This window comes from Octodon degus, unplaced genomic scaffold (assembly GCF_000260255.1).
Source record: "Octodon degus isolate 3935 unplaced genomic scaffold, OctDeg1.0 scaffold00179, whole genome shotgun sequence".
Lineage (NCBI taxonomy): Eukaryota > Metazoa > Chordata > Mammalia > Rodentia > Octodontidae > Octodon > Octodon degus.
Genome location: NW_004524755.1, coordinates 3200298 through 3212591, shown reverse-complemented (window position 1 = coordinate 3212591; position 12294 = coordinate 3200298). Strand labels below are relative to the sequence as shown.

Here is a 12294-nt window from a genome sequence, read left to right as displayed (position 1 = left end):
TGCTGGAAACATGAAATTCCACATCAAGTTAATTCTTTGCTCAATCATATCTTAATGAGTGGCTAGCTAGGGTGATTACAGAAGTTTGGAAGTCAGAGAGAGGAAGCCCTGAAGTGACTAATCACACTGAACTGACAAATGGTTCCGGAAGGGAGAGCATTGGACCTTAAATGTAGAATTTAATGATCTGCTAGCTCCCAAAGTCTGGAGAAACTAATGAACTAGCTTAACTATTATTAATCTTCATGAACCATGGTTCTTGTCCTATTAAGTAGGATGTTTTGAGAAATTATTGACGCACTAATTTTTGAGGTTGAAATATAGAAAGAACTTCAGCTAACTGGTACCCAAAGTCATGCAAGAGACTTAGAAGGGAAAGTTAGATATGCCAAGCAAAGAAGCCTACCTCCTGATGCACAAGAACAGATCAAAACCTTGTCAGCTTCAAAAAGGTGTCATGTGTTCAGTGTTTCAGCTCTGTGTGTACATGGTGTGTGCTGACATGTGCTGACATGGTGTGTGTGTACATGGTGTGTGCTGACACGTTTGTGAACAGGGACCAGATCTTGCGGATACATCGCTATGTGTGCAGCTGTCGATCATGTTATCTGTGCCATGTATTCTACTTTAGAGTCAGTGTAGACTCATTGTTAGAGAAAGCAAAGATAGAATTAATGGCTAAACTCACTTTATTTTTTGAGCAGCCATAATTCATCTCTTCATAATGGCATTTTCCACCATATGTCACTTCTCTTTGTATTGTAGAAATTTTAATGAATGGAGGTCGGTGGGCGAAGGAGTGAGACAGGACCATGAACACAACCTCATGCCTCAAATTTGGGTTAGGCAAAGGCAAGATCCTTACCAAATGCCTGAGGGTCTCACCTCCTCCCTGGGCTGTGTTTTTGTTTTCTAGATTATTCAGGACAGAATATTCAAGCACATATCACGTAACAGTTTAATATGGAACAAACATCCTGGAGGATTGTTCGTACTACCACAGTATTCATCTTATCTGGGAGATTTTCCTTACTACTATGCTAATTTAGGTGAGTGACTTCCTTCCGGGGAGCTGCCGTTGTTTACCCTCACGGTGTCACCCAGAACTAAAGCCCTGTGATGCTCCTGTCCAGCTGTGGGATCTTCCTAGCAGCCTGCCCTGGAGGTCGCTTCTCAGCCTTGTCGCTAATACCAGACTGGGTTCAGGAATCACAGACGCGGTGGAACCTTGGGGGCGGGAGGTTCTTTTTTTCCTGTGAAGCTAGCAGAGAGGTATTTCTTGTGGAGACATGGATCTCTATAATAGTGAATCAATTTGACCTTGACAATGGATTAGCCATAAACTTAAGTCTCAACATATACAAAACAGAATTAGGAGAGCTCTCCCTAAATTTTTCCACAACTCCACTTCTCTCTTCTATACCAAAGGAAAATTGAATTACCAAGAGGAAAGAATAAATAAGACTGTATAATAAATAGGTACATTCTTTTGGCCTTTATCATGTCCCTCCTGTGTGTTCTGTGAACCCAGTGCTGTGTGCTAAAAGTAAGATATAATTTTTGCTCAGAAGTAGTGTTTTGGGCCACAGAGATAGCTCAGCAGCATAAGTGCTTGCCAGGCAAACGCGAGGTCCTGAGTTCAATCTCCAGTATTGGAAAAAAATAAAGAGCTAGTATTTAGTTATAATATGGGCAGGCAAAAATTGCTACTGTACCATTGCTCCAGGCACTTACATATTTGGACCCAACTTGGATATATCCCCTCATAAATCCAAACTTGAGGAGCCTTGGAATAGTAAAGTATTTCTCAGGTTGATAGGGCTGAAGAACCCAAGAGTTTCCCTTCTGTGCTGTTGTTTAGAATAGTCTTATCCTTTTTCAGTTGTACACACTTAGCTTGAAACTAAGTTTTAAAAAGCAAAAGGTAAAATTTAAATTTATTTATTTATTTGTTTGTTTGTTTATTTATTTATTTATTTTTGGCGGAACCAGGAATTGAACTCAGGCCCTTGCGCTTGCTAGGGAAGCACTTATTCCACTGAGCCATCTTCCCGGTCCCTAAAATTTAAATTTAAATTCATGCTGTGCAATATCCGTCAGTGATTTAAATAAAAACAAAACAAAACAAAAAAAAAAAAACCTTTAATCTGAGCCACAGGTGTAAGGGAACTGAAGGAAGTTCAGTGAACAATCCACTTTGGGTAACATATTTAGAGTTTAGTAGCTGTCCGATGTAAGCGGTAATTAGGGATTTCCACGTATGTCTTGCATTGTGCATCTTCGTTTGAAGTTAGCGCATTAGCAGTGTGTAAGTGATGCTTCCTAAATGATTCCAGGAGAAGCTAAAACAGTGACTTGTTCCTGCAGCTAAAAGGGCAATTCCTCAATCATGTTTATTCTTCTGGCTTGAATATGCATTCAGAAAGTGGGAAGGTTAGTTAGCCTCTTTCTAACGGATGGTTACAGTGCTAATTGGATGATGCAATTTTCAATATAAAATACATGTATAATCCTTTAACATATATATAGTCTGATTTTAACCTTTATCTCATCAATATAAAAGGCTAATTCAAGGGCCTGTGATATAGCTCAGTGGCACAGTGCCTGCCTGGTAAGCCCAAGGTCATGAGTTCGATTCCTGGTATCAACAACAACAACAACAAAAAACCCTTAATTCATACTCCCTTGTCAACATTTAAGCTAGTAACATACCAGATCAGTGGGTCTAAACTAATGGAGTTTTTAAAAGCTCTTAAGTTGTTTCTAATTTTTTAGTGAGTTCTTATAGAAGACTCATGGAGGAAACCATCTCGCTTCTCGCTTTGGTGGCAGTGGTGGCTTTGCCTATTTTGCCTAGGGCTTCAGAGTCACAGCAGGCAGAAGTCTGCAGGATGCACTTTTTGTCTCAACCATGTTTCTGCTTTACACGGAAGAGATTCCTCACGTGGAGACTGGCGCTGACAGCCACCAGCGCGCTGGGGGCCTGCTCGGTTCCGTGCTGATCTCGTGTGCGCACCGGCTTTGTGCTCAGCTCTTGTAGCAGTGCTCCCAGTCTCGCGCTGTTCCTCGCAGCCCCATTTCACAGCTGTAGGAACACAGAGGGTTAAGTAATTTTTCCAAGATCCCACAACCACTAAGCGGTGGATCTAAGATTCAAACCTAAGTAGTCAGGCTCCGGAAGCTGTTCTTTTAACGTTTCCCACTTGCTAGTCATTATTTGAAATACTGTTAATCGGGCCGAGCCTCTAATTGCATAATTAAGAATCAGATATGTGTAAACAGCCTCTGAGAAATAGCACATTGACTTAAACCCATATTAAGATGTGTGCGGCTGGCGTACAGCCGTGCTTGAGAGCACAAGTGTGGGTGTGTGTTTATGGACACCGGGCACCTAAGGAGCCCCAGGGAGATCAGGGACATTGCCAAGGCGGGCAAAGGCCATCCAAGAAAGAGCCTGGGAATGGGCATTGATCTGTAATTTATCGAGGTCTCTGGACCGAGGCCATGGTTAAATAGCCACTTTTCACCTTGTTTCTATGCTGTCAGGACACAAGAAGCGAGGGAAAAATATGCTAGAAGGGAACATTAGCTGTAGGGTGAAGCAGTGGAGCAAGAAAGAGTCATTTTCTAAATCATGTTTTCATGGCTCCATTAGCCTCCCCTCTCCTTCCCATTGCAGGTTTAAAGCCCCCCTCCAAATTCACTGCGGTCATCCATGCGGTCACCCCCCTGGTGTCTCAGTCCCAGCCAGTGTTGAAGCTTCTCGTGGCTGCTGCCAAGTCTCAGTACTGTGCCCAGGTGAGTGCCCCTGCCCGCCTGCCCTAGTCAGCACCTGGTTCCGGTCCTCACACCCAGCTGAACAGAGAGGGAAAGTGGCCAGTACTGGGTAATTACAGAAAGGCTGCACTGTGTGGAGTTTATACACACATACGCACACACACATATGCACACACACTCTAGAGAATATACAAGCACATTATTTGGCTTTCAAATGTCAAAATGATAATGTAACATCTAAAAGGCCACGGACAAACCACAGAACACATGATTTTCAATAAAAGAAACAGACCGGGTGTCAAGAGGAATCAGCCTCCTTTCACCGCCCCATGACTAGTTCTTAAGTTGGGAGGGGATGGTGATATCCACGATAGTGAGGTTTTCCCAATCAGTGTCCCTCCACTACTCTTAACCGTGCTTTTTCTGACTGGTGCAATGAGGGTAGACAAGGAAGTTTACAATCTAGGAAAGACTCAAATCATATTAAAGCATGCTCCCCCCCCCCAACTAAATGCCTTTATTGGAAATTACGACGACACGTAAAGCCAGCAGCCGTTCTGGGAATCCAACACATGCGCTCAGCCCAGTTCTATCTTGCATTCTTTTATTTTCCTGCATTGCCTGGTATAACGCAAGCTCACAGCAGCTGTTCAGATTTCATATATATTTTACTTAACTTGATCAGAGCTATCTCATGCATCATTGCACGATACAAGCATTTAGAGAGCCACTTTAGTAAGCTCCAGCAACACTGAGCTCACTTCTGTGTCTTCAGTCCTCTCCCAGCCTCTAGACAGAGTGGCTTGTCCTTTCTGACCCCCTCTGGTTCTGAGGGCCGTGGGGTGTGGGTGTGCTTTATAATCCTGAGCTGTCCTCTGCTGTTCTGCCTTGCGGAGCACCAGTGGCCTCCTTTGCCCTCGGTTACAGGAAGAGGCTGGGCTGGAGGCCTAGGCAGATGCGGCGAACCAGCCATCTCATGACCCGTGTCCCTTTCAGATAATTGTTCTGTGGAATTGTGACAAGCCCCTGCCTGCCAAACACCGCTGGCCCGCCACTACTGTGCCTGTCATCGTCATTGAAGGAGAGAGCAAGGTAGGCTCATGCGAAGCTCATTGTGCAGCCCCCAAAGAGCCTTCGTTTCTCGCAGGGTCCCTCGGGTGTTGGCCCTAAGGCCTTCATCTCACCCTCATCTCCATTTTCTAAAACCACTAGTCTAAGCTAAGAGCACCCTCTGCTTGGCAGCCCTGGGCCTTCAAATCCACAAAACCTGGATCTGAGTTATGGGTCCTTTCAACTTTGGGGATGTTCTTAAGTTCTTGGAATCGTACTTCCCTCACATACAGAGTGCAAAGAGGAATGCCTACGACCCAGGTTGCTGCTAGGGTTAAATGAACTCAGATGCTGGCAGTAGTGATCTTTCCGTAAGGCTGCTGGTGGTGGTGGTGACACGTATGCTCTACTTACCAGGTTAATCCACATGAGCTGTGTCTTCAAAAACAGGGTCTTCCTCTGCAGGTGCCTTGCAAGGGCCATTGTCACCCTGAGTTTGCTCCCAGGCCTCCATCCAGAGTCCCTAATGCTGCCTGGCTGGCCCCATTTTTCAGCCCACTAAACAATCTTCTGGTCATCTTGTGGCCCATCAGGGACTCCATCTGCTAATGTCTAATTGGTGTGGCTGGAGCTTCCTTCTGGTGTCACTTTCCTGGCTTTCCCCTGTGGACACTTCACAGTCGTCCGTAATGCACTGTGGTCTTCTGCCCCTTACTGTCTCTTGTGTGTGTTTCTACCCCTCAGTTCATTTCCTCCAGAATTCCCATGTGTCCTCTGCCTTAGCCCCTTTGCTCATTGCTGCGGCATGGTGCCCAATAGCCATAACTTGAAGGAACAGAGATTTATTTCAGTTCATGGCTTTAGTCTTTGCTTCACTGGTTCAAGGGCAGACGTGATGCAGAGGAAAGGCTTAGGAGAAAAAGCTACCCATTCCATGGCAGCAGGAGGTGGAGAGAGAAGGGAGGATGAGGAGAGGGAGCCTATCCGACAGGTGCCACCGCCCAGCGGCTATTTCAGCTCCAGCTCCTCTGTAAGACAGTCCACTCCTGAGTACCACGCCCTGTGGTCCAGGCACCTGCTAAACACCGAGGCTTGGGGGACACTAGACCCATACCACCATAACGTTCTCTAAGCTCCTGCTCACAGGCTCGCCTCCCCTTGGTGTGTCTCCTTCCCTGTGGGCAGCTGTAGTGAGCTCATTTGTCCTGTTTCTGCTTGGTGTTTCCTTCTAATGTTCCCCATTGTAGTGAGATCAGGAGCTACTGCTTGAAATGGAGATTGGTGCAACAGTGTTGTCCAGAATTAGGTCACTCGAAACTGGCTCCCAGCAAACAAAACACCCGTGAGCCAGAGTAACAAATAGTGACTTGTAGGTCGTGCTGTTAGGAGTTATCATCCACCTCACAGAAAGTGGTGGTTTCATATGATTCAATAGAGTGCAGCGAGAGCTGTAATAGTCACATGGACACGATCCGCTCAGTGCCCATTGTCGCCTCTTCTGTGCACTGGGCCCTGTGGAGCAGGCTTGGAACCCAGCAGGAACATGGGAACGAGTTACAGCATCGCTGGAGCTGAGTGAACCCTCGCCGTTACAAGCATACTTGGCGAGCCTGTGTGGAGGAGAGGCGATGAGGAGCTCTCTCCCTGCGTCCGCCTCTCCTCCCTATGGCTCCATCTCACTGTTGGCCTTGGTTTCGTGAAAGCATGCAAGACTCTGTCCCCCTCCGCAGCTGGCAACCTGTCCTGTGGAAGGCGGGGCTCTAGGGCTACAGTCACAGTGTCCGAAGGGTGGGCAGTGCCTGGGTGTATGCTGGCAGCTTACCTCTGATGTTCTTTGGGTTTTATGCTTCTCCGAGCCCCAGGTCTTTACTCACATAGACAGGACTTTCTTTGTCCATGCTAGCTGAAGCAGGCTGGTCCCATTCTGAGCCATTCGACGTTGGAGCATGTTGTATTCTCATGCTCTTGATCTTGGCTGATCTATTTTCATGTGCAGTGAAAAGAAACTCCCAGTTGCTTTCTTTATAAAATAAAGAATACGAGGCCTTTGCTTGTGGGCTTTGTCAGTCTCTGCCGAGATGCTGTCGGTTTGTTAGAGCTTGACCTGGGCTCCTGGCAGTCCGTTCAGTCCGTTCAGTCCAATCTTGTTCTGTGGCTGCCGATTCCCGGGAGCCGTGTTTTCACCCTGCGTTCTCTCCCCCTCCCGGTGCCCTGCGATTATGCCCTGAAGTGAGGCATTTGCACTTGGCCCTCACTCCGTCTGTTCCAGGAAGCGAGGCTGAGACTGAGGCCCACGGTGTGGGTCTGATGAGCAGTGACGCGTCAGGTGCTTAGCCCTGTGCCTGTTCCACATTCGTGAGGTTTCAGTGAATGACAGCAGTTCCCCCAAGACACGTTGTAGTGTCGTGACTTGTATTTACTTTGGTGTGATCTATGGTGAGCTGCTTAATCTATGTGCTTAATCCATCCTTGAATAAATGCAAAACTCACTGTACCTAATATATAAGGCAGGAAGACAGCAAATGAAACAGTACACTTTCTCCAGAGAACTTCAGGAGGACAGCTGATGCTCCAAACTATGAACTGTAGTTGGACTTTGTAGTAATCTGTGTGCGTTTCTTATCTTCCCCTCTGGATAGTGAAGTTCTTCAGCCTTGGTCATTTGCTAGCTGTTTGTCTGTTCTGAAAGACTTGGGTCTCCTATGGTAGCCGAACATTTCCAAAATGAACGGAGAAAGGCCAGTTTATCCAGGATCGCCCCAGTGTGTGTTTTGCTTCTTCTCATCATAATCCTTTCAGCAACATAGCTGAGGCTGGCTGTTTAAAAGAAAGCCTCTGGTTTCAGTGGGAAAATTAGGAGGTGGCTGGCTGATGTGCAGGGAGTTTACTGATGGAGTGGGCTGAGGGGGAGGCAGGCAGATAGATCCCTTGGAAGCCAGCGATGGGACCAGCTGCTGGGGAAGAAACCTGCATCCTCCTCTTGCTGCATCCGAAAATCTCCATGCCTAGCCCTCGGTTTAAAATTGATGTGTGTGCTGCTTTGGCTCAAACTTCTGTTTTGAATTTATAGGCCTTGTCTTTGCAGTTTTCCCCGGTAGGCTTAACAAGGGAAAGGTCAGGGCACCACTAAGCTGGCAGCTAATGGTTTCTTCCTTCCTCGGTGGACATGTAAACAGTACCAGGAGAATCGCTTCAGGCGGAGATTTCTGAGTGCCTTGGCTGTGGGGTTGCTGATCTTTTTGTGTTTTATTTTATTTTGAAAGCCTGAGGAAGGTTTTTGTTTTGTTTTGTTTTGTTTTGTTTTAAAGACACCCTAACCCAGTTAACAGATACCGCAGAAGCAGCCCCTGCGTCCTTCCCCGGAGCTCCCCAAGGAGGAGTAGCTGGGCCACTGTCCGTTGTCTAGTCTTTGAAGATCTCCAGTCGCTTCACAGGCCTGCAGCCCAATCTGAGGCAAGGCCTGAGGTGAAGCTGGCTTCCTGGCGTTAGCACAGCTTGGGCTGCTTGGGGTGCCCTGATTTGTAAGGGGGAATCTCTGGCTGCTGGCCCAGTGCCTCCCACTCACCCTTGCCTTCATCTCCAGCATTCACTTCTTCATTCTCTGACCTTGATCAGTGTCTTCAGAGTGGACAGTGAGCATGCCTTGTCCCTGGCATCTCCATGTGCGCATTTGTTGTCACATAACATCACAGGAATGCCACATGTGTCCTTAGATTCACTTCCAGGTTCTTCCCAGACTGTAGCGAGGGACAACATAGAGGTGACTGGGCTGAAGTCTCACTCCATCTCCAGGGTAACCTTAACCTTTCTGTGCCCCAGTTGGCTTCATAAGATGTGTTGTCCCAAAGATACAGTAAGATGAGGTGTTGCAAGCCCTTGGAGCATTTCCTGGCATATCCTAAACAGTCCGAAGACGCGAGGCTTTGTGTGGCCTTCACCACAGAAGTGAGCCAGGCTGCCACAAGTTGGCCTCTCCACTCCCATTTCCAACTCACCACACAAACACTGGAGCGCACGCACACACACACACACACACACACACACCCGCATCTTGTAAATAACTTACTACCTTCGATGGCACAGCCACCTTGTAGATGTGTACATGTTCATCATGATCTATACTAAAATAACTGTGGTCAAGTGTGCAAATCTCTGCACACCTTCCTGGGTGTGTGGTCCGTGTGTGACGTCACTGCTGTAGCCTCTTCCGCCCTCCTGCCCTGTGGGCTGTGGTTTCCTCCTTTACTGCCCCATGTCGCCCTGTGTGGTAATTTTGTATCCATTGAGGGCCTCGGTATCACTCTCCTGTGAAGCTGTCCTCCTCTTAGCTGCTTGGATGTACCCTGGCATCTTCTCATGTCAAGCTAGACCTGGTCATCTGTCTCCAGGGCTCTACAGACCATGAGCGCCTCAAAGATAGGGCATGCGTTTTACTTACCTTTGACTAGCAAGGGACTGGCATGCTGAAGATGCCCAGAAGAACCATTTCTGAACCAGTGAGTGGGCACTGCCAGGTGATGCCAGCCTTCCAGTGTTGATGCTAGAACGTGCTTGGAGGTGAGGAAGGGAACGTTGTCACAGCAGGACCCACTGACCGCCTTCCCCTCCCTCCCTCTCTCCCTCCCACCTGCTCTCTCTCCGCCCAGGTTATGAGCAGCCGCTTTCTGCCCTACGACAACATCGTCACAGATGCTGTGCTCAGCCTTGACGAGGACACTGTGCTTTCCACAACCGAGGTAAGAACCACCCCGAGCACTGGCCTCTTCAGGCAGGTGCCCCAGGTCCCAGGGTGCCAGTGCTTCTTGTCCTTGTCTTGGTGGAAGACGAAGACATTTTTCAAGCTTTCCTGTGGAATCAGCACTCACTAGCCCCATTTCTGTTAGCATCTTGCCATCACCTGGCACCCTGGTAAGGGCGCCTTTCCCTTTGTTTCTTTGCTAATTGGTTCCTCATCAGCGTATCTGCCTGCACCCCCACCTTGATTTTGTTGTTGACAGCACAGCTGTGGCGGGTGTGCGGAACAAGGGGGGAGGGACTAAAAATGTTCAGCTCAGAGCAAACACACCTATCCTGATGCCTGTGCCTTGTGTGCTGTGTTGGGGGTCCTGAGGGAGATCTGTCTCCACCCACACTCTGCATGTCCCCCACATACACAAGCAGTTCCCTGCAGGCTGAAGTGGAGACTTCCTGCTAATGCAGGTGTTCGGGGATGAGTGCCCAAAGATGTCCAGAGGGAGAGAAGTGGGCAGGGGACAAGGTAGAAGTTGCAACCTTTGTGACTCAGTTATGTATTGATCTTTGAAATGAGTGATGAGATCAAAGCTCACTGTGTAAAAATGAGGCGTACCAGAGATGAATTTTAACCAGAGCTGCTTAGAAAAGCACAGAGTCTTAACCATGTTTCCTTTCCTTCTTGTTTGCTGTTTCTCTTTTATTCATAACAATTTTCCACTGAGGTTACACCTCAGCCCTTCCCACCACTTACTTTCCTAGACCCCAGTCTGGTTTAAATAGTGGAAGTAGGTGCTGCGCTTGCCTGGCCCATTCATTCTCTTCCTTGAAATGCCATAGCTGCTGCCAGTTTCCATCAGGTAGAGTTGGACAGATGCTGTGTACAAGGGCAACCTAAATAAACCGAGGACAAAGTGTCCCGCCCTCCCGTACTGGACTATTGTCTGTGTAGTCCAAGTTCTATAAATACTTGTTGAATGAATGGGGTCAGGAATGAGTGCTGCACGGATGGAAGGGTGGACACCTGGCCAGTTGAGTCACGTGTGCGTCGGGGCCAGAGGGATGCCGGGGGAAAATATGCTTAACATTCAGAGGGCTTCAGAGATAGCTGGGAAATGCAGGCTCCAGGGCACTCCAGCCTGCGTCCTCCTGCAGCTTCCCAGGAGGGAAGCTGGCGCTTTTGGAGCATGTTCATTCAGCAAGTATTTATGGAGCGATTTCTTTGTTCTGGACTCCATGCCAGGTTCTTCAGTTATAGTTCCTGCCTGTGTCTGTCAGAGTCCTGGCAGCAAGCCACATCCCAGTCAGGTGATGCAAGTGGAAGGATTTGGGGTTATGCGGGGAGGGATTAGTGGATTCCATATGAGATGGTGAGGCACCTGTGTGTAGCTAGAGCAGGAAGCAGTGTCTACCCCTAGGCCGGAAGGAGTCGGACAGGGAATCACACTTCTGAAGTCTTGGAGAAACGAGTAGGAGGGAGTAGAGGCTTCCTGCAAGAGCGGTGTCTGGAGAAGCGTGGCTGCTGCCGGAACTCTCATGCCCACGTAGGAAGGAGGCGGGAAACGATTATCTTGCCTTCCTGTCTGTCCTTCATCTTCAAGCTGGCGGTCCCTCTGACCTACCCAAGCCAAACGCCAGCCACCAATGATGATCAGGCCATGAGGTGTCCAATATCGCAGGGCACAAAGCAGGGCAAGGAGGGGAGATACGCACCTCTGAGGACAAACACAGGACGAACAGCACGATGCCAGGTGGCACAAATGGTCAACCCTCATCCACCATAGGTCCAGCTCATCATCCTGTGATCTGGAAGCCCGATTCCTCTTACAGCTTCTCCTGGGCACAAGCAATTATTCTCCCTCTAGGATTTATTTTTCCATGTCCTGTGGTGAAATAGCTTAAAGCCACTGTGGTAGATGTTTGTGCTGGTGAATTTCCATGCAAAGAATAGCAATTCCAACTACTCGGTGCATGCTGGGAGGAACATGTGTTGTATGAGAAGTAATTAGAAGTTAACGTGGGTTGACAATGATATGTAAATTTAAGGGGCTGGCTGTCTGTTTGCTTTTGCTGCTGATGGGTAGAATGGATGTGTCGCCTACCAGGACAGGAGCAGGGATTTATCTTCTCTCTTTCGTTAGGTAAATTGAGGCTGGCTCAGTTCAGGGTTCTTAGCTGGCATAAACATCTCTCGATAGCAGTAAGGATAGGTTTTCCAGCAGCATACTAAAGGTATTGGATATAGTTGGTTTATGGTTATTTACATTTATCTAGGTTGCTGCAAATCCTCAAAAGAAAACAGATGTTGATTTTTGGGAGAACAGACTTCACGCTGACCTTTGCCTTCTTTGATGTGTTAATAATCTTCATGAAAGCAGAGCTATCACAAGAACCATAGTTTTATCAGAATTTACTTTTGAATTCCTTTGAAAGAACTTGAAACAGCTTTGAGATAGTAAGAAACGCATGTGATGAAAACACCCCAGTGGGTTCTACAGTGGTTGCCAGTGAGTGTGTTTCCTTTTCAAAGAACAATGGAAAACCCCAAAGACTGCTGGCGGCTGGGCCGCTTCTTTGACAAAGCCTGCATGATCCACTAGGCCATCGGCGGGCTCTATTCATACTGAAGGCCAGCAGTGACTCACAGGTTTCATGACCTAATTTCAGTCTTCGGGCAAATGCTTTGCGCTCCCCTGCTGTCTGTGAACGTGAAGATGCTGCCCTGCCCGCCAAGTT

General features: G+C 47.8%; 1 protein-coding gene across 1 annotated transcript in view; it reads left to right on the top strand.

Annotated features, from left to right (window-relative positions):
* The window catches only part of Ext1 (exostosin glycosyltransferase 1), a 286432-nt gene that overhangs the window by 263409 nt on the left and 10729 nt on the right, over window positions 1–12294 (top strand). Inside the window, exons 5-8 of the mRNA XM_004643609.2 lie at window positions 917–1049; window positions 3680–3798; window positions 4774–4869; window positions 9474–9563. Of these exons, the coding sequence (XP_004643666.1) occupies window positions 917–1049; window positions 3680–3798; window positions 4774–4869; window positions 9474–9563 (438 nt within the window). The remainder of the gene's footprint in view (window positions 1–916; window positions 1050–3679; window positions 3799–4773; window positions 4870–9473; window positions 9564–12294) is intronic.